The following is a 22,621-nucleotide window of genomic DNA, read 5'->3' as shown; positions in this document are numbered from 1 at the left end:
CTGAATTGACTGGTATTTGTAACCTTTAAAATCTAATGATACATATGTATCTGAATTATATGAATGAATAATACAGAGAGTAAATTATTATTCATCAACACTTTAAGTAAAGTTCTTTCATGTAACTTTCATTAGCATACTAATACTGTGCTGGAAAGCTCTCTAGATTTTTATCTCAAGGAAGCACTTACTGCTCCTCCTTAAGAAGATGAACTGTCCCATTAAGATCACAATTCTTGTGAGAAGGAAAAACAGCAAAAGCAAAACCCCCGTGTTTTTCAATAGGAACCTTTAATAAAAATTAAATTTGTATATTGTCTTAATGAAGTCAGTGGGATTAGCCAACTGCTCAGAGTTAAGCATGGATTTATGCAAATGGTTACTAAGGGTCCTGAACAAAAAAATAATTTTTAGGCTCTACTGCAGTTATACTCCCTGTGGCTCCATGTTCCAACACTCGTGTCAATGACTGCACTTATATCAACACAGCCAACATAAAAAATGCAAAGTACTTAATCAAATTGTTCCAAGTGAAAGCTTCCTTCTTGTGGCAAAACTTAATAAGGTAAGAGAAAACCAGATTAGTTTCTATGCAGGCGCTTTAGGAGGGAGCTTTGTTCGTAACAAATAACGAGGGTAAATGAAAATGGGAGTTAGATGAAGCAGGGGATTAAAACAATGGCCAATGTTTAATTCATTTTAATAGTACAAAAATATTAAGACCCAACTTGTCAGGATCCCTGAATAAATGCATCCTGTCCTCTAAGGGCTTTATGAAATTGTTTCAGCCCTGTTAAAAACTGTCAACAATATTCTTATTTCTCATAAAAGTCTATTCCTATTTATCAGAAAGATATTGACAGATTTATGAACAATTTATTTGCTGCTGAGTCTAAGAAAATAATGGTAGCAAGATAAGATCTTTTTAGAACATAAATTAATAAAGAGCCTGGATTTTATTAAAAAGTGGGAAAATTAAGGACTATGATGAAAATTGGTTTTCATACTTTGAATTCTACAAGGAATTACTGGAAGTCTTCAGGAAAGTCAGGCCCTATCCTATAAATCTTAAACGTGCTTATTTGCATTCATGTGATCAGCATTGTTTTATTTTGTGAGAAAATGGCCAACATAAAACTAAGCATATGCATGCACATTTTTAGAGAACACCTCTCCAGTTTGTAAGAGTATGAGAGGGGTGTTTTGGGTTTCTGCATTTAATTTTCCCTATAAATTCTATTTATCATGCATTTTAAACTTTGGCTAACATCTTCCGCATAGAAATACCATATTCTTTCATGTAAGTTTTAAATTTTTACAGGAACACAGACAAATTAAATAAAATAAATGATAATAAAAATCTCTACAGTCTTCAAGCTTTGTTCCCTCGTAATTTTGGATTTTATTTTTCTCCTGACTGAATCTCAAAATAGCACTTTGTGAAGTTGCCAAATTCTGCCCCTCTTTTTATTCAGTTACATACAGACGCACAACATCTTCCATATTACATTGCTGAGAACTTGCAGGATCAAAAAAAAAATATGAAGCCACAGAGACTGCGTCCTAAATTCAGGTCACAGACGGATTTCAGGAATGTCAACTGTCTGCCACCCATCCTTTCTTCCTAATGAGAAAAAAGCCAGAAAGTGGGGCCTATTTTTTTCTTTCCTCACAACTTATTGGGTAGTGATGCAGAGAAAGCTACCAGATTGTAGAGATAGTCTGCTATGGTCTGAAACCAGACTTATAAATTAAGTTTAATTGAGTCCCAGAATGCATCTGTGACATAGTAGGAGTCAGAGGGAAACACAAATGAAAATATTTTTCATGGATCCACCTGAAAAGCGTGAGATCAAAGGTGTTTAGGTGGCAACAGGAAGGAAATAAATCTGTTATTAGTATTTCCCTGGGAATAATAAAAATCCATTAGCTTCTCTGGAGGAGTCAGGGTTATTGGTTTTAGGATGAAAGGCATGCAAGCTGCCCAAATCAGTGCTATCTAAACCATACCTAAGATAAACAACCGGATAAAACAACCCAACCAAGTCAGGCTGTTATATTTTTAAGTCCTATTTGGCTTAAATATTTTTGAGCCAGTCTGAGATTCATGCTTGTGAGATGCCAGGAGATGCTTTGCTGCACAGAAGCTGGAGCCATGAGCCATTAAGGATCCTGAGTCAGTGAACAAGCAAATCAAATTCTGTGAGAAGAAAGTGTGTTTGCATAAGAACTCAGAAATCTGAAAATGATGGACCCCAGGTGTTTGAGAAAGGTTTTTACAAACAATTGAGAAGCTGCTTTAATGGAAATGAAAACCATAGCAAAAGAAATGCTCTAACAGAAAAATGCAATGTAACAGAATAATATTTTAATGGAAGCCTGCAGCATCAAAGGGCTCTTCGGGGCTGCAATGGAAGGACAGGGTCACAGAGCAATTTATAGCTACTTTTTGGGAAGCAAAGAAACCCTGGACTGTCTGGGCTCTGCCAGTGGAGCAGATGAAGGTAGGATACCCAGCACCTCAGAGTATCATGTGATTAATCTCTGTGCAGAATGGTGAGCATGTGCAGCTCTACAGTTCCTCTTTGTAAGAAACTCTTTCCACCACAAAACTCCCCTTCACACTTAGGAAAAGGAAAACATTTTTCCACAGACTACCAAAACTAAATAATATAGATATGTTTTGGAGACAGCGTTGGTTTCAAATGGAGAAATACACTGGGCAGCTTTTTATCAACATTCCTGTGAATGGTGGAGGTGGGATTATCCCCCTTTTCTATAGGAAAAAGTCACAGATGCTACTAACCTTAAGTGCATAATTCAAGACATATAATGCCTCATTCTCCAGGAGATTTGTATTCAAAGGACCATATTATGTTCAAAGCATCCCACCTACTGATGCTAGTTGCAGCTGTGAGTGCTCTGTGTCTACAACTGGATCCTAATTCATCTAGAAAATGAAGAACATATCCATGCAAAGTTCTTCAGAAATATGTAGCAGAGGCAGCTTAATTTAGCTTAAAAGCCAATGTTCGCTTGCATTATCCATAAAAATATATTTTTCTGCAGTTATTTTGCTCATTCACTCCAAGTGTTCTAAATCCTGCAAAAACTAAGTATGTGTCCTGAACTCAGCAGTTTTAATGCACAATCCAGTTTAGTTCCAAGCCCACATCCATGCCAGGCACAAAGAAAGGGGAAGGGAGGAGTTTCATGGAGAAAATAACACTTTAAACGTGTTCATTTATCAATATATCAAAATACCATCAGATAAACACAAAATTAACTGAATTAATATTGGTTTTAAGGAAAAGTTTACTTCTACTATTTTCTAAATTTTTAATGCCTAAATTTACAAGCTTACTAATATCTTAACATCAAATTTCCAAGGCTTCTGCAATAGTCCATCACTCTGACTCCTCTGCTGCCCCGTATATTATCTTCCATCCTTTCTATCTCCTCTGCACCTGAGTTAAGCATCTTGCCCATGTGCTTGGTAGCAGAAACATGGAGAATTGAAAAGTAAGATTCTCATCCTGAAAACGAGAGTGATCCCACAGCACAGTGGCCATCCAAAACCTGACAGTCTGCACGTCCTCTGAACATAAAGTCTGGAGAGAGTTTAGCTGCCAAAACCCCTAACAAGCACATGTGTGAGTTGCAACCTCCAAAAGTAAGCAAACGTTTTTCATAGGGTCGATGAAAAAAATGCTTCTGACACAAATAACAAATCCACTTTCATGGATTGATCCTTATTGCAAAGTGTTCATGGGCAAATGTTCCCTTTAATCTCACCGCTGGAAATCAGTGAATTTCTTTGGAAATTTTTCCTCATGTACACACACAAAAAGAAATCCCATATGAATCCCTGGTCTGCATTGTTCCCCTTTTTGCAGCTGAGGTTTGATGAAATCCTAAGCAAGGACAGAGACATTAACAGAGGCAGGTGCCGCTGCTTACACTGCTCAGACCACATCATCTCCCTCTTCAGCTGGACCCTCTTATTACTAAGGTTACCAGCACTTTTAAAATTTGCTTTTGCTTTAACTTTTTTTTCAGTTCCAGATGAACTCTTCCATTCTAGGTGTCTGCTTCAAACTGAGATGAGACCCACTAGGGTCTGGGCTAGGTGATATCCAGAGATCCCTTCCAACCCCAGGAATTCCGTGATTCTGGGTGTGTTAACCATTTTCAAGAACTGAACTGAAAAAACAAGCAGTTCATGGGATCCTTTCTGTGCTTTCACTGAAATTCCAGAAACTCACAGCCCGGGAACAGGAATTTCAGCTTCTGCCAGGAAGCATAACTTCATTCCCTTGCAGATCTTATAGGTATTAACACAGACTTTAATTAAACACACTGTTTGGCCTGGGGCTACATGGATGAAATATGACTAAGCTTGTAATGGCTGCTCCCAGGCACAGTAACTATTTCTGATTACTTTTTTTGCTCTCTTTCCTCTTTGCCTGGAAATTTATGGAAGAATAAAACAACCGATGTAAACACCGAAAGTGAGTGAAAAAAAGGGAAAAGCAAAATGAGAGGAATGGAAAGGAGTCAATAGAATCAAGAATTCTGATGAGTGAGGTGACTAGCACTGGCTGGGAATTGGAAAGGGTACCTGGCACAAGTGGCACAAGAAGAGCAGGAATATGAACCAGTTTGCTAGGCAGAACTGAACATGGAGGTAAAAAAAGGAGAAAAAGTTTCTGTACAAAGAAACTGAAACAAGGATCCTGTGAAGGAAACACCAAAGACAAGGAGCTGGAGTGCTAAGGGAGACCTGTATATTTAAGAAACCTTTGCAAAAGTTAGTTAGAAATCACTGTGGAGTGCAGTAGCTTGTGTAAGGCAATGCTGGACACTAAGTGGGGCACCCAGACTCCTTGGCTTTGAGTTCTCAACAGCAGACAGGGAGTCACAGGGTATACTCATGATAAAATTCCTTGCAACGTAACATAGCCTTGCAGCAATGTATTTCCTAAGATCCTTCAGGTTCTTCCAATAAATTGGATGTAATTCTGACTTATATTCCTCTTTGTGAGATCTAATGTATTCATCATGTGTTGGTTCCAGAACTCCTCAGCCTTTCTGTCTAAAATATGTTCTATGACTGAAAAAGGCTTCTCTAGTCCATCACTGTATAATCTTTGCAACAGCTTCACTGTGTCTTTCTCTCCTAAGGTTAACAAGCAGCTGATCTTATTCTACACATCGACTTACTTTCTGGAGTTTCACAACAAAATAATAAAAGGAGTGGCAGGGAACGAAAGTGGGAACCTGATCTCAGGATCCACTGTACTGCAGGGAGGCAGGCTGATGCTGGATGCCACTGAGATTAGGAATGGTTTTGGTAGGCTGGATAAAAAGTCAGGTGTGGAAAACTCAAGTGGTTGGGAAAAGGGTTGGAACTGTGGGCAAAGGAGCCTGTGACTTGGACAACATGCAGACCTGGGGAGAAAGACTGAGCCTGGGGTCCAGGGGTGGAAATAGGAATGCAGGAAATATGAGAGTGGGATAAACTGCTAGGACTTGGAAAGATTAGAACAGTCCCAGTGAGAGGAGATAAGCAGAATCAGTCAAACATGAAAAAAAGGACAGAACATTTTTCTTCAGCCATCAGAGTGTAATCCCCTTCTGATCCTGGAGTAAAAGGCACAGATTCCCAGGTTGAGTCCATAGACTATAATAACCTATGATCATCTACTTAAAGATGATCTCACAATGGATCTGCAAAATGGAATTAAACTAATTAATTTCAGTTGTGCTTAATCCTGGCATCTCCTAACTTCAGTGGGCTTGAACTTGCCACATTAATAACACTCTACAGTGCTCTAGAGATCACATTTATACTATAAATGATATAGCAGAAGTCTCAATCAGATATTCTGTATTTGTTTTAGAAGTAAATTCAAATATCCTTTGATTTTAAATATGGATTTGGCTTGTATGACTTTTCTTTACAATTATTTCCTCTTTTATACAATTTCTTAATTGTAGAAGTGCACTATAAAGCATTTTGCCAGCTGTAATTATGACATAGAATATTCCTGAACATTAATTATTACTTGTTATTAATATACGCATTAATTGATAATTCGTTTTATAATTACTTTACAAGGACCTATCTCATCAGTGCTAGCTTGGAAAAAAACGCACAAAGAACATGAATCTACTGGAAGGACTCTCAGTGTACACTGCTGATCTGAGACACAAGCTGTGTCTTATTCATTAGCATTTCTTCTCAGTCAAGAAAACTGCCCCACAAAATTACATCATTCTAGGGGTCAGGGCTACAAGAAAAATAAAGCATTTTGAGACTTGTGACTAAACCAGGAGAAGTGGCAAGACTGTGGATGCTACAGGTGGCTGCATATGGCCGAATCTGATTCTGTGATACTCTGTGAATTCTCCTTATTGTTTGAATCACTTTTCATTTGCTTGTTCTACTTTTAAAAACAATCTTTCTTTTGTACGAAACTTTCCTCTCCAGTTCTCTTATCCATCCTGTGTACTACATAAACACTTCTTGTGTTCTGTAAAACCTCCCTCTGCAATCCTTCCTCACTGACTTATTTTTCTCTCTTTCAAAATGTCTCTCATAACTTTCACACTTTCACAACTTTTAGGATTGCTACGAACTTGCTGTATTATTTATTGGGTTTTTTGAGGTAGCGCCAACAAAAACGGAAACACAGAAAACAGAATTCTAGCTTAGTCTTCTGATCTTTCTAAAGTCTGTTTTATCTAGTCTTCCAACCTTTGGACCCTTGTGCAGCACTGATGGAGTTTAACAAAAGTTTGCGTGTGATTATTTTATGGTGTATGCTCAATGCACTTTAAGTGCTTTTACTAGTTATCAAGTGTTTACATGGTGGGATTTCATTTGGGTTGCATTGGGTTGTCCTACGAGGAGCAGCTGAGGAAGCTGGGGTTGCTTAGCCCGGAGAAGACGAGGCTCAGGGGAGAACTTGCTCTCTACAACGCCCTGATAGGAGAGGGGTCAGTCTCTTCTCTCAGGCAACCGGTGATAGGACGAAGGACATAGTCTTGAGCTGCTCCAGGGGAGGTTCAGGTTGGACATTAGGAAGGACTTCCTCACAGAAAGGGAGATTAGACATTGGAATGGGCTGCCCAGGGGGGTGGTGGAGTCAGCATCCATGGAGGTGTTTAAGGAAAGACTGGATATGTCTACTGGACATGGTGATGTTTAGTCACAGGTTGGACTTGATGACCTCAGGTCTTTTCCAACCTACTTGATTCTGCGATTCAGTGATTTTTAGAAGACAAACATTTTTTGTTACATAAGGTTACCCACAGTCCCACAAGTCTCCTCCAGGAACTCTGTACAGGCCCAGAGGAACCCTCCAGGTGGTTCCACAGGCACTTGTTTTATTGTCCCACAGCCACCCGTGTTACCCAAAGGATGCGACAGGGCCCTGGGCTGGGAGCAGGCAGAGCCCCGAGGGGGATCCCCTTGCACAGGGATGACGAGACCTCTCGCTGTTCGGAGAGAGCAGCCAGCCTGGCCTGGGCTGGCTGTCGTAAGAGGCTGCGGCGACACGCGCGACTCGAGGGCAGGTCGTGGCTCCGCCAGTGCTGTGCCAGCCTCTCCCGCACGGACCGCGCCTGGCGGGGCGGGTGTCGCACCGCACCTCCGGTCCCTGTGAAGCGAGTGGCACCCCGCTTCCCTAGGGCGTCCCGTCCCGGGACCTTGATTCCTCGATCCCAGGCACCCCCAGATCCCAAGAGCGGGACCTGCGGCGGGGACTGCCCCTGACCTTTCAGGGGGCGCCCGGTGCCCGCCCCCAGGGTGGGGCGCGGCGGCATTGTGAATGGCGGGGGGGAACCGGCGCGGTACCTGCTCCGCCCCGGCGTCTAATATGGGGCGGGGGCGGGCGGCGGGGCGGGCTGAGCGTGTGGGGCACCGAGTGCGGGAGGCGGGAGCGGCGAGGCGCTGCGGGACCCGGCTGGCTGACCGCGGCCCCCCGCAGCCCGGCGCCGCAGCGGGCGCAGGAAGCACAGGAGGAGGAGGTTAATCCCGCGCAGGAGAGGATGCGCTGCTCCTCTACTTTTCCCTCCTCCTCCATCCGCCGCCCTGCTCGGGAGAAGGCGGCGGCCGTGCCCTTCTGTCCCCTGCCATTCCCTGGCAAGGACGGGATGGAGGGCTGAGCCCTGCAGGGTTGTCCCGGAGGGAGGCAGGTTTTCCCCCCGCCCGCGGGGCTGCCGTGGCGCGCTCCCCGGCGGCGGGCAGGCAGAATTGTGGTGTCATTGCTTTCCAGGAGCAGGTGTCCGTAAGTAGTTGAAGATGAGGGTGGCGGAGCATCTCTCGCAGAAACTCTCTGCTCAAGGTTACAGCCTCTCCCATGGAAGCTGGTGTCTTGCCGTGGCACAGGCACGTCTTTCGGAGGGGTGTAGACAGGGACCGGCTCCTCGCGGAGGGATGATGCCGTTGTAGCTGAGCGTGCTGCCGGCTTTATTCAGCGTTTTTCTTTTGTCATCCCTTTTTTTCCCGTTGGAATATTTTGAAGTTCTCGGTTGGACTGCTGCAGGGGTCATATAAGGGTAAAACCGATTTAATGGGGTTTAGAGAGAAGAAGAGGGGCTATACCTTCAGGCATTCCACTTCGAAATCTTCATTCAGGCTGCAGCCCGGATGCCAGGCTGGGGGCGTGATTTGCAATTGCTTGCTTGCAGTTTTTTTTCCCCCTTGTGGGTGATGTGTGCAGGAAGCCTGCCTAGTTTTATATGGTCACTATATTGGATTTCTGGAATCATCCCCTGTGCTGTCTAATTCTGCCTATGTAAAGGATTTCTGGTATCTGGATGGGTGGGGAGGCTTTGAACAATACAAAGTTTGCCTTGCTTTGAGATTTCGTGCCACAGATTTTTTGAAAGGGAGGGAGAAGAGCGAAAAATTGCGATCAGTTCTTACTGAGGCTCAGTTCTGTGGTTACGTGTTCTGATGTACGATAAGAAAAAATGTAACTTGAGAAAGGGGAGGGAGGCGAGAGAGAGAGCTAAATAAAAGGAGTTTCTTTGCAGCTCCATCCATTTCAATGGTGCAGCTTTCCCAAGCCCCTTTTCATCGCCCATCATCACCTTCAGGACGGTCGGAGGAAGGGGAGGAGAAGAGGATGAAGGCGGCCAAGCAGCAGGTGACCCCGTCTGGGGAGAGCCCGGCTCCCGCCAGCCCCCTGCAGTCCGCGCTGAGCACGGCGGCTTCTCCTTCCCAGGCTTACGAGACGTACATCGACAATGGGCTCATCTGCCTCAAACACAAGATCAGGAACATCGAGAAAAAGAAGGTAACTTGAATTTTCTTCGGTATTTAAGCTGCCAGTTGCAAAGCTCGTTACGTATTACTGCAATTATTTTTAATAGCTGGAATATGGTTATGTGTGTATATAGAGATCAAGTATGTGTTGATCAGAACTGGAGATGCTTCTCCAGGCTGAAACAGTTCAGAACAAACTTGGAACTGATTTAAAGATGGCTTATAATCTTGCAGAAATATCTATTTCTTTCATCAATTACATGCATCTAATATTAGGATGTAGAATTGTTTGTAAAATTGGAAATTAGAACAGCTCTTCCTCTGACTTGTGGAAATGTCAGTTTATATTAAATATGTATTGCCCTTTAATTTGCATAAATATTTGACTTATATATTTAAAATATAGACAGGTGTTGTTCATTAGAAAGCTTTTATATAGAAATCCTCCAAAGCCTGCTCTCTTGTTTTGGCCTCTGCTTTTCTGAGGTTGTGGGAACAGAAGAGTGTTAATGAGAATAATAATTTAGAATATTGTGGCTATAGCTACTCAGACTTTTGCATTCCAAGGCTTTTCAGTTGATTGGCAGGTGACTGAAGGCTATGTGCATGGCTTTTAATACTATTTTCTGTGAGATAAAAGAAAAATTGTGCCACTGCTTTTAGTATTGGATCAGGATCACAAGTAAAGCAGCTGTGTGAATATATTGTGTTTCTCTAAATGTCTGCAGAGCTTTGTTACATGTTTGGGTGAGCAGAAGATCAGACTTCTGACCATGTGGTTAGGGGACTTGATCCTCCTGCAGGAGATGCAGTATTACTGCTGTCTCATGTCATGCATCATGCTGTAGTTTTGAATAATGTCAGACAAGCATGTTTTCTTTGTGTGATCAACCAACTTTGTATTGTATTCTAATTCTGTCCTGGGTAGCTTATTGTTGTTAATTTCTCTGCTATCTTTGATTTTCACATGAATGACAATTTGGCATCACCAGCAAATGAAAGTGTGACTTAATATGAGTAGAAAGTATTCCTAATCGTAGGCTTCTGTAGGTACTGTGTCAGTAAAATTCTGTAGATACACAAATTAAAAAGTATTTGATTTCATGGCAGTAAACTCCCCTTTCTTTTTCCTGTGTGTATAAAAGAAGCTTGCAATACCTAATAGTTCAGTTTTGTATTGTTTACATCAGCATTTAACAACTGTTTCAGTATACTGGAAATAAATCTTATTTCTTTCCTGAGGACAGTTGTCCGCTTTCTTAGGGACTAGTGCTATAGAATCTTGATGTAACCAAAGCCAAACTTTTGAAAGACATGTTTTGAAGAATTCAGAAGGATTATTCAAGGGTAATAGAACTGAATTCCAGCATTAACTTGGAAAAGCTAAACAAGCTAACTTAAAATAAGGACACTAGATGTATTTGGAGCCCCTTAAAAGTCTTGGATCAATGCATTAATATTTCTTAAATGAAACAAAGGTAGCAAGTAGGAACTGAAAGATCAATAACAGGGAAAGGAAGTAGACAGTCCTGCAGGCTAAGACTGCCAAATCAAAGGCAATAGCAAAACTTTGTGTTCCTTTCTCCTGACAACAAAAGGAAGAAGCAAAATCTCTATTCTCTTGCGCTATGTGGATGACTTAAAATACAGAAAGAATATGTAACTTGACTCATACCCCATAGTTCACATTAGACAGAAATTAATATAAAATTGGATTTTGAATTTTCTGCAGCTCAAACTAGAAGACTACAAAGATCGTCTGAAGAAGGGGGAAGCCCTCAATCAAGACCAGTTGGTAAGCTTGCTTTATGCATGAGTTGAGGACCTCAAAACCTTCCAGTGTGTCAGAAGGGGCAGGTTGCTGAAGGAGATGATGGTGTGGTTTTACAGAAGCAGTGCCTGCAGGCTTGCAGTGGCATCTTTCACAAAACCAAATGAACAAATTATTGGTAATTAGGCTGAACATTGAGCCCACAAGCTTTGTCTCCTGTTTTAACCTTTCTGCTCTGTAATGAAGTGGTAGAAGGTCCTTGTTTATCTTTGCTCTGTAGACTTTCAGCTTCAGTGCTTCTGCACCTTTATTTCATAATGAGGTGTCTGTGTGCAGCTTATCTGTATTGGTTGTGCAGTGTCAGAACCAAAACCTCAGGAATTCTGGGGTAGCTAATTAATCCTCATGACTTTTTCATTAGCAGGTGTCACTTGAAATTGCCTGTTGGCTGCACAGTGCTGTTGGTTACAAGTAGCTGTTAATATAACTGACAGGGTTTCTAGCTTTTTTTCTATCTTGAACTGGAATGGATTCTAGAACCAAAACAAACTTTCTGTAACATGAAAGTTATTAATTCTTAAGTGTATCCGAGTAGCAGTGTCACATACTCCAAGGGGTTTATTGCTCTACTCATCCAGGAGTCACATTTTGAAATGTACTGCATACATGCTAAAGAATAATTGTGTGATGAAGGGTACTGACACTTCAGTGGTAGTGCTGATCCTGCTAATAAACCAACTGGAAAAATCATTGAGTGTTAGTTTTATCACAGTGCAGCAGCATGAGAACACAGATACTATATTCTTACCCTGAATCATTTGTGAAAGAGAGCTAGACATAAATGGGATAAGAGGGGAAATGATAACTTGCTGCTTAAAAGCAGACCTATTGGAGTGAATGATCATTTAGCACTTAGCAGCAAAATGTGATGTAGTCTCTTGCCATCTCAAGTGCAAAAGTAAATTGATTAAACCTGATGGTTTGAAGTAGGATGATGGCCTTTCAGTTCCTGTAAACTCAATCTGGAGTCAGGTGGGCAAGAATCTTTTGTGTTTGGATCATAGGTATTCTTTGCAATCTGTTTTCTGCCATGAGCAGTGAGACTATTTAACAGTATTCTGTGTAAGTTGGATTAGTCTGGAAGATGCTTTAAAGCTGCATCTAAATTTGACCACTCTGGTATATGCCCTGGAGTGTGAAAAGCTGTTAGGTGAAAGTAAAATTAAGATGTGGGGAACTAAAGAGATGAAGGATTACGTAGATGCATTTCCTTTCAAATGCATCCAGCAGCACTAATTTTGGAAAATGGCATTAACTTGGTTACTGGCTTCTAGTATTCCTAACTGAGCTTCACTTTTTAAATATGAGTATCTTTATCCCAGTTTCTGGGATATTTCAGGCTTTTAAAATGTGGAATTAGATTCAGTCTTGCTAGTCAACTGGCAGGTGGTAGTCAGACTGTTCAGATGACTTGAAGAAGCACATATACACTCAATATGATTAATAATCTTATGAAAATTCCTGTTTCAGTGGTTAATATACAGAAATACTACATTTATAACTTTCAGATGCAAATTCCTGCTGTATATACAAACTGAAGCTAGAGTAGAGCTTCATACAGCCTAACACTTAGTGTTAGATGGCAGTTCAGTTCCTTTAGGTTTCAATTTCTAACACAGTGGAAGAAGTGCACATCTGGTGATGATGAACATGTTTTGCAAACAATTTGGATTAAGCTGTAATTACTTATGGTGCATGCCTGCCAGAGCTACTGTGTGCTAGCCTCGCTTTAGGAAACATTTGTTTCAAAAATGAGGAGCTTCCAGCAAGTTAAATGCTCTTACTGGCAATACTGTGCTGTTTTGCAAGCTGAGCAGATTTTCCTCAGTGCTGTTCCTCCAGCATGCTGTTAATGAATGTTAATAACAGGTGTGACAGAAAAAAGCTGTTGCTTTCCCGCAGGCTGAGTTATAGCTTGTCATCAGAGCAGTGGTAACTGTTCTTAGTGTTTTCAGGTGGGGTGTTTTACTCTAGAATTTGCTTTGTTAAAAGCACAGTTACTATAATCTGTCGGTGTTACATTGTGAGTGTTCCTCAAATGTGTGGGCATTCGGGTCTTAGAAGTCATTCTCCTGAGTGCTAAGTGAACTGCTAATTAGCACTTAAAAGTTCCTTTAATGGATCTGAGTGTGGAGACAACCTAAACTACCAGGTGAGTGATTTACAGTAACACATGCATTATGTGTTGAGTAGCATTTAGGCCTAGTGTTGTCTAGTATGCTACAAACGAGACTATAAAAGTAACTAAGCAATCAAACTGATCGAACAAATGAACATGTAACTTGTTTTCCAGTTGCTTAGGAACACATATGGAATTTGCAGACGTCTCAAATCATATTGGGACAGTAGATTAAGCTTCTGTCACTGCACTGATGAAACTCAATGCTAACACTGCTTTGGAAAAAGCCTGTTACAGAAAAACTTATGATACTATGTCAGGAGCACAAACCAAACTGAGTGTAAAGCACCCATGAACAACTGAAATTAAACTTAACTTGTTACTTCCCAGACATGCCTTATGGTATGAGGATATGGGCAGCATGTCTGAACTACAGCATTTTGTGATCTTGAGAGCTGTCAAGGAAGCTTATAAAAATGAGTGACTCATTAAAAAAGGGTATATCAAAATGCAATTAATAGTCTACTGCAATGAGTCTTTTTGAAGACTAGCTGGTAAAATATTGGTTAAAGCCATTAGTGAATACAGGAACATGGCTTAATTTGTGGAAGCTAAATTTGAGAGACTTTTTTTCTTAAAGTATGATTTGCCTTGTGTATTACTAAAGTTGGTATGAATTATCTGTGAAGGCATTTGTGCATGAGGGTAGAAGATCTGTACTGAACTTGTCTCCTGTATTCCTTCTGGATTTTCAGATCAATGCCTGATTTTAAGTACCTGTTTACCTGTGATTGCTGAAACCTATGGCACCAAAATTAAAAAAAAAAAACAAACCAAAAACAACCAAAAACCAAAAAACAAACAACACCCCCCCCCAAAAAAAACCCAAACCAAACCAAAAAAAAAAACCAAACCAAAAAACCCCAAAAAACTAACTTGTATCCAGGCTTTCTTGTGTCAACATTAGTATACCAAGTATTGTAAAAGATGTTGCCTGGAAAGTCTAATGCAGGCAAGCTTGTAGGATATCTGTCTGGTGGTGGGAGCTGGCTTTCTGCTGCACTTTTCAGATAGCTATGGGTCAGTGATACTTGCAATTATAGTTAAAGTACCAGCTACAGACATAGTATTGTAAAGTTACAATTTCAGAGAAGTACACACTAAATGGCTGGTTCACAGTGAGAATTTAAATACCAGGAAACTGAGCTGCAGCCAGTAATTTTAAGCATGAAAAAATACATTTTTATCTGTTCCTTTGTAGGAGGCAGTAGAGAAATATGATGAAGTAGTACATAACTTGGAATTTGCCAAGGAGCTTCAGAAGACTTTTTCAGGACTTAGCCAAGATGTAAGTATAAATGCTCTTTCCTATATTGCCAGGAGGTAACTGCAAGATTTGTGCTACTTTTCTAATGGCTACTGTTGTATGCCAGTGCACACAATACTAGGAAGTTCCTGTCTTGGAGCAGAAAAGTGTGGACAGTTTTGTGTACCCCTCCATAATGTAGTAATTCACTGCATGCCCCTATAAGAGCTTGTGCTTAAGTAAACTGAGTCACTGGAGCTCAGCTGCTTTTGAGATGATTCCAGTTTACTTGGATTTGTACCACTAACTCATCCCCTGCACGGGTGCAGACTGCTGGGGAAGCAGCTCTACTGGGTGGGACATGTGGGTCCCTGGGGACTGCAGGCAAAGTGAATGGATCACCCTTGGATCACTGAAGCCTAGACATAGACTGAGACCAGGAGATTAATGTGAAGTGATTATTTGGTACTTGTTGACCAGTTGTGTCTGATTCTGGTCACTTGGTAGACAAAGGCTATAGAAAAGCTTCAGTGAGTCCAGTGGTGGGCCCCTGAATGGCTGGGGCCTGGAAAATGAGACCTCTGAGGAGAACCTGGAAGTACTGGGCTTGCTGGGTCTGGTAAAGTGAAGGCTTGACAGGAGGGGGAGTATTAGCCTTCAGATACCAAATACTGAAAGGGTGGAGCCAGGATTTTGCTGAGGGATGTGGTAGGAGAAGGAATGATCACCAGTTGAAATAGTAGGTTCCAGCCAGGTTGGAGGCAATGGATACTCTGAGGATAATTGAGCACTAAAGCAGCCTGCCTAGAGAAGTAGTAAAATCTGTCCTTGGATCCCTTCAAGACCTGACTGAACAAAGCTCCAAGCAATCTAGTTTTGATTCAGTGGAGCCTTTATTCTGGAGGCTGGGCTAGACAATGTCTCAAGATCACTTCCAAAGTGAATAATGTTTGCATTGAGGGAAAGTGCTGAGGTTAAATCACTTTGGTTTCCTTAAGAAGTGTTTCTCAGTAAAATTCAACTAAAACTTGTGGAGTTTGCTACTTCAATTGCTGTAGTTTTCTCTAATTATGGCAAGCCACATGAATAAGGTCTTTATTCAGGGTTTAAAGCACTACCTGCATTATTTTTATGTACGTGTTTTATCTTCGGAGAAATCAGTCTCTTGGCTCAAGCAAATACTACCCTTGTGGAAAAATTTGATCCAGGGTAGTGGTGGGGATGCTAAACATGATTAGTCACTGCTCTGGCATTATTTCTCTGCCTCCTACAGAATGCTGAAGGACTGGTAAAATGACTTGTCTCTGTGTTTACTGATACTGAAACAGTTTTGCTAGAGTGTGTCTTGTGTGTATATAGTATATGTAGTAATTCCAGGTAGTGTGGTAAATCTCTCAAAGCACTATGTGAGCAGAAATTTAAGAGCCTTTTCAACAGTGTTATTGCTCTAGGTTCCCTCTGTCATTCTATGTTGAGTATAGAAACTGCTGTACTGAATGTTAAAACTTGGATTGCTTCCTATTGCTTTCCTTTGTGTAGCTGCCCATAAAAATATCAGAAATAAAGGATTGTGACCCAGTGTATCTGTGTGCAGGTGTTTTTAGTAGTCCAGCATTAGCTTCTACCTGTTCATGTTTGTTCTTGAACTTATGCTGTATTTAAAGGGTAACTCACTTTGTTTTTAACTTGGCTCTGCTTCTGCTGGTATGGATTCTACAGCCAATAGCCATTCCTGGAACACTAGAGGTCTTTCTGGCAACAGCATCCTTGTAACCTTTACAGTGTGTTCTAGGAAACAAAACTTTCATAAATCTTGCCCCATATTGAAACATTTGGAATTCTGCAGTTACTTGGATAGCTTCTGCTGGATAGTTCTACTAGCACATGATGAGAAACTTCTCGACTGCATGAGCACTGTGTATGTTCTGGGACTTGTGTTGTTGCTTACCTAATGAGTGTTTCAGTCTTCTGCCAACAAAAATAAAAGTGACTAAGATTCTACTGTATCAAACTGGAGTATGTAAAAATGAAGAGCAGTTGTCTTACTAGGAGAAACTTGAGGCAATGTCTGCATCTCCAATTTTGTGCTAAATGTTAAAAGTCAACTAGGCCTGAATTTGTGCATTGTTATCAATTCTACCAGTTCCTTTAAAAGCTGTTACAGTAAAACAACTAGCAGACATAATCAGGATCTAGATATCATAAAGGCATATCACAAGTGAAGCTACCAGTATCCAGTTTGACTAAAAGAATTAGTAGATAGATGGGGAACTATTCCAAAGGAGGAGCTTGAAAGATCCTGGCTATCTGAAGAGGGCTAGGAGGTTCTGTTACCTAACCAAAATTAATAGTTATTTTGCCCAGTGTAGGATGATCAATAGTAGAACTCAGTGTTTTATCCTGGATTCCTGTTACTAAAGTGTTGTGTTTAATTGTTGAATTTGTGTATTAAAACAGCTGCTGAAAGCACAGAAGAAGGCTCAGCGGAGAGAGAGTCTGTTGAAGCTTGAAGCAGAGAAGAAGAAACTGCGTACAATCCTTCAAGTCCAGTACGTGCTGCAGAACTTCACTCAAGAGCACGTTCAGAAAGATTTCAAAGGTGGTGTGAATGGTGCAATATACTTGCCTTCTAAAGAACTAGACTACCTCATAAGATTTGCAAAACTGACGTGTCCGGAAAGAAATGAGAACCTGAGGTAAGTTCAGGGCTTTTGTCTAATTAGTATGCTTCATTCATTACAGTAAATGTCCTCTGTTTGACACTACCATGTCTTTAAATACTGTGTTTTGGAACACTAATTAAAATTCTATTCAGCACCCTTGCTTTAGTCTGAGATTAGGAATGTAACAGATTTACCTCACTCTGAGCATTAAAGGAAAACTGTAGTAATTACAGCCTCAGGTGCAAGTTGCAGGCAAATTTTTGCCATCTCATGTCACGCTGTGGCACTGCAGGGGAGGTAGTCCAACACCATCCTAAACAGGGAGGCTGGTGGTGTGCTGCTGCCTTGAGGTCTTACTGTTCATGAAGTGAGAAAAGGGCAGTAAATTCAAAACTGTTCTATGTTCCAAGCACATGATGATCCACATGTGCTTCTTTACATTCCTTTGGAATAAAGTGTTGCTCCCGAGGCTCTCTTGCTATTAACTTTAAAGTGGTTTTAAAAAATTGCCTCAAGTTTTTGATACCTCTTCACTAAGTGTCATACATGTTAACAGGTTGTCAACAGAGGTAGTGTGTGTCAGGGCTAATGTGGCACTGCTCTCGTACTATGATGGCTCATGCCTAGCATGACAGCCTGTCTGTTTTTAAGGTCGTGTAGAAAGAATTGTATTTGAACATGGAATAAGTAGTTATTAGGTGGTAAGTTGAAACACTTCATGGTTAAGTCATGTTTGAATATGGACTAACTCTTAAGTTCCTAAAAGTTCTAATCACTTGTCATACACTAATCTTTGCCTAATCTTTGCTTAAGTTAACTTCTAAAGAACAGCACTTATAAAACGCTTCACAACAGGAATCTCTCATTCTAGTGAAATAACTTAATTTCTGGATTACTCTCACCATATTATGCTTCCACAGGAAGCTTAATCCTTTCTTTTGGGATGCTGTGTTTCATCATGTTGGACTTCAAATTCCATTATCTGGAGGGTGTGGATCATGGACCTATGACAAGTTTCTAAGTAACTACTAGTTATTGAGAGTGACAGGAGCTGCTGGTGGTTACCTCTGTACATGTTTGTCCAATAAACAAGGTGACCAGCTGATTAAACAGCAGTTGTTTCCCTGGCTTGGAATGAAGTCCAGCTATATGGGTGGGATATCTTGTGGGATAGTGCTGAGATCTGTGTAATGACCAACTAAAGCATTTCTGTTTGCTAGGTTAAATCACATGGACATAATTGCTTTCAGTGATTTCAGGGCTTAGTATTTGCTCTGTGTATGCAACCTTGGTTTGGAGGGCTGAACTTGGGCTATTGGGATGCTGCAGCACTTGATCTTGGCTATGATTCTACCTGGTGAAACTTGTCACTTGTTTTAGTGTTGAAGACCAGATGGAACAATCATCTCTCTACTTCTGGGACCTTCTAGAAGGAAGCGAGAAACCTGTAGTTGGAACAACATGTGAGTGTCTCATCTAGAGAAATAACTGAAACATCTGAAATTTGTGTGCTTGTTAAAACATCTTAAAACTAGTGAATATACATGGAAGGCTACCAAATGAAACACTTCCAAGTGCTATGTGTAACTACTATCCAAGGATGAACTGCTGTTTTAAGTTCTGGTTTTTTTTAAGTACAGATCAATAGCAATACAGCATACTTGCTTTTTCCAGGTCAAGACTTCTAACCAATGTACTAGCATCCTTTTGAGGAATAGTTATGGTAGTAATTGAAAAGCTGATGTGGGAATACCTTGCAGAACAGTGGAAAGCTTTTTGTATAGCTATGTGCAAATGGGTTAAGTTTGGAATAGTTCCCAGCCATGAAAGGCTTAGTTGAGCATGCTGATGTGTGCTTCATTGGCCCCAGGCTGAAGGTCCCACAGCATTGAAAATTTGCCCTTATTTGTAGGAATTCTAGACTCATACCTGTTGTCTGCCTACAGTGCAGAATATACCACACTAGAGAAAGATAGTTCCATTAGTGACTTACTGTGATCTCTGATCATGCACAGTGCAGTCTTACTTTGTACCTGCATAGTGTCCTCACCTTCCAAGCACAGCAAAATCTGTGGGACTACATATCTTCCATTTGTGCCATACTTCCTAAACCTCTGGTTGTAAGCCAATATGCACATTCTTTTCTGTTCCTATTTACAACTTGCTTGCTTATGAGGAAACTCTCCTTACTTGAGTTGTAGTGTCTTTCCTATTGCAAACAAACCTTGCTTATCCCACTTACTCCAATCCTGTAGTGGCTGTGTTGCAGGAATCTTTCACTTGTCACTGAAAATGCTGAAGCTGTTAGACCAGAGCACTGGTGTGCCCTGTCTAACTTCCATATACAAGTAGCTGAACTAACAGCTAAGTGTTAACTCTTTCCATGTACTTCTGGAGGAACTGCAAACTTCCCTTGTATTGCTACAGGCTGGTAACTTTAACCTTGTGTCTACTGACATGAATAGATAGTTGCCTTGGACTCCAAACCTTTGTTTTGTCTATCATCTAAACAACTTCTGTCATTATTTTATCAGTATCTCTATCCCTTTAATGGCAGTCTTGTGTCCTTCTGTGTGCAAGCTAGACTTCAGATAAAGCTGTTAGGTCATCTTATTAGCATTCATTGCTTTGGGAGACAATTTTTTTATAATCATGTTAAATTCTAGCCACAATTCTTGTTTGTGTGGTTATCACTGGTAGGAGTGATCTTTCACTGAATATTCTTCTTGTTCTCAAGGCTGTCCTGTCTCTAGCTCCTCCTAAACAATTTCCAGTATCACTGTTCTTTCTGAGGTCTTGCTCTAAGCTGCTGTCTCTTGTTTGCAGAGAGGAGAAAACTGGAGAGAGCTTCTCAGAGTACACAGCTAAGCTTTTGTTCAACCATGTCAGCTTTGACTCTTTTCAAACTTGAGGATTAATTTCAGTTTGAAAGAGTCTCTTGCATTCTTCCTGCTTGTTTCTGCAATTCTTAACTTTTCCTTCTGAGACTTACTGTCCTGTTACTGGGAAAAGGGTCTTGTAGGGCAGTTCCACAGTGAATGTTTAGCTTTACCTACATTGCAGTCTGCACATGATTTTAGTATCAATGCTGGCTAGTTTGTTCATGGTAAACAAATCCCTTTCTAAGCATGTGAGACCAGGTGGCTCAGTGTTTATCTTGTGTGCATTTAAACACAAGATGCAGTCTTACCTCTGGATTGAAAAGATGCTTTCAACAGTAATATATTAAGCACTCTAACAAATACTTTTCTTTACGAAAATGTTTTATTGCTATAACTGGGTAAGATGTGTAAACTTGGAGAAGTTGCAATTCATATACAGGGAGGAAGAAGGAAGTCTTAGTCTGTAATCTTGAATACCCCTTAATTTTGGATTTTCCTATTTTAACTTCATGGATTTTTATTCTTCAGATAAACACATGAAGGACCTGTTATCCAAACTTATAGACTCTGGCTACTTTGAAAGTATTCCAACTCCTCGTACCACTGTGCCAGTAAAAGAATTGGAAGAAGAAGTAAATAGAAACTCTCAGAAAACGAGACAGATGTCAAAAGGAGAGTCTGTCAAGGAACCAGGTGGAATATTAAAGGGTTCAATTTTTGTATCATTGTTGGGAAAGACTTGAACTGAGCATTAGCTTTGCATGGCTTGATGCTGTAGCTTGCTTGCGATGTAGCAACTGAAATGGAACCTGCAAGTCTTGCAGGTTCATACTGGCTAATAATGTAGAAAAAGATTAACTCAGTTATAGAATGTTTTTTACCTTCTGAGCAGCTCTCCATGTTAAAGATGTGGGAACTGTCTGGTGTAGGGAATATTACATATTACAATAACCAAATTATGAATACTACAAAATGTTTCTTGCTTAACTCTGAACTTTTGCAAATGTAAAACCTAATCAGAAAATAAAAGCTTGTGTAAAAATAGCATGTTGGATGACAAATTGAGCTTAGCAATTGGCACTACTATTTAAATAGAATTAAAGAGTTGCTACTGTTTGGTCTGCCTTTCTGCGTTTGATCAGTTGAAACAAATTAACATCCTTTCTCTAGAATCCATTATGGAACTTATGAAGTCTGAAATACAGCCACAGGAGGTAAGATACTCCACTACTAATTACTTTCCTTTAGTATTGTGATTTATCAGACACAAAGTTGCACTTCTGCAGCTCTTTTTTAAACTTAAAAAGGGAGTCTGAACAGCAACCTAGGTGTTGCTTTATGTAGGAAGCATTAAAGACTTAGTTGCATTTCCATTTCTAACCCCAAATTTATGGCATCTGGGGTATTTTGGGATAAATGGAGCAGGATTACATGAAGCAGTATAGTACTTTAATGCTCTGGCGCTTTCCTGAATAAAACAAAGCCTTTAGAGTGGAAACACACAGATCTTTTGTGTACTGTGGAATAGAGAAAATACACATCTACTAAAGCTGTCTGTAAAAGCTAAGCTGATTGCAGTAGGCTTGATATCGGTAGGGTTGAGAATGATGGGGGTTTTGCCCTGATTTGTCAGAAAAGTAGGGATTCCAAGACAGGGTCGTGTGCACAGGGGTGTGTAGACCTGTTTCAGCAGCTCTTCAGACTCCTGTGCTCAAACTTTGACTGTTAGTAGCATAAAAACCGTTAGGTTCAAAAGGTGGGGAGGGGTGTCCTTTTCTAAGTGTAAATACTGGTTCTTAAAATGCTGAATCCCTGTTTCCCGGGTATCCCACTAGAGGGTGTACTCTAGAATGAGTTTTTGTAACTTACTGTTAACAGTTATCTGACTCTTCTGGTGTCTTGTCAGAAAAAAATATCTCAGCCAGTGAGCCTTGTACATTATTCACTTCATATATTTACTTCCTATTCATGACAAAGTGATAACTCAGAAAAACTTCATGACATCATTAAACTCTCAGACTTACTGATGCTGATCACAGCCTGCAGTTGAAGTCCAGTGGTACTTAATCTGAGAATCTGACTTTTTTTAGTATTATAACTCCATTAAGAATGAAGGTTATACTTGATTACTGGGTGTTATATTTGGGGGGAGATGGCACTGCTAAGCTTAGCACAATGTTTGCTAATACAGTACCATGGCATTTTAGATGGTTAGGAGGAGAGTTAACTTCTGTAAAAAGTTGCGGTTGAACTTGATATTGTCACTGCCTAGGAACACCAGGTAGCACTGAGGATAAGGGCAGGAGATTCACTCAGCTCTAGTGGGTTTTACTTGTGCTGTTCAGGACTGTTTCCTGTTTCTCTGTGGCATGCCAAGCAAAACTAGTCTGCAGTGTGGTAGGATAAAGCCATGGCTGTCCACACAGTTTCTATGACTAGTGCTTAGACTGTCTGGGCTCTGCTTTTAGTCAGCAGTTTTCAGTAGCTGAGTGACCTAATTTAACTGACCTGAACTGTAGTAGCAAAATGTGTTCTTGGGAGCC

General features: G+C 40.6%; 1 protein-coding gene across 4 annotated transcripts in view; it reads left to right on the top strand.

Moving 5' to 3' along the window:
• Positions 1-8,368: 8,368 nt before the first annotated feature.
• Positions 8,369-22,621, top strand: part of CAPRIN2 (caprin family member 2) — a 33,644-nt gene continuing 19,391 nt past the window's right edge. For all 4 annotated transcript variants that reach the window (XM_018080840.2, XM_018080839.2, XM_018080838.2 and 1 more), the window contains exons 1-7: positions 8,369-9,308; positions 11,010-11,072; positions 14,489-14,575; positions 16,991-17,229; positions 18,577-18,659; positions 20,607-20,771; positions 21,249-21,292. In XM_018080840.2, the coding sequence (XP_017936329.2) occupies positions 9,060-9,308; positions 11,010-11,072; positions 14,489-14,575; positions 16,991-17,229; positions 18,577-18,659; positions 20,607-20,771; positions 21,249-21,292 (930 nt within the window). In that variant the 5' untranslated portion in view covers positions 8,369-9,059. The remainder of the gene's footprint in view (positions 9,309-11,009; positions 11,073-14,488; positions 14,576-16,990; positions 17,230-18,576; positions 18,660-20,606; positions 20,772-21,248; positions 21,293-22,621) is intronic.

This window comes from Manacus vitellinus, unplaced genomic scaffold, assembly GCF_001715985.3.
Source record: "Manacus vitellinus isolate BGI_N305 unplaced genomic scaffold, ASM171598v3 scaffold_5_pilon, whole genome shotgun sequence".
NCBI classification, from domain to species: Eukaryota; Metazoa; Chordata; class Aves; order Passeriformes; family Pipridae; genus Manacus; species Manacus vitellinus.
Note: the sequence above shows the minus strand (reverse complement) of the source record. Positions and strands in the feature narration are given on the sequence as shown.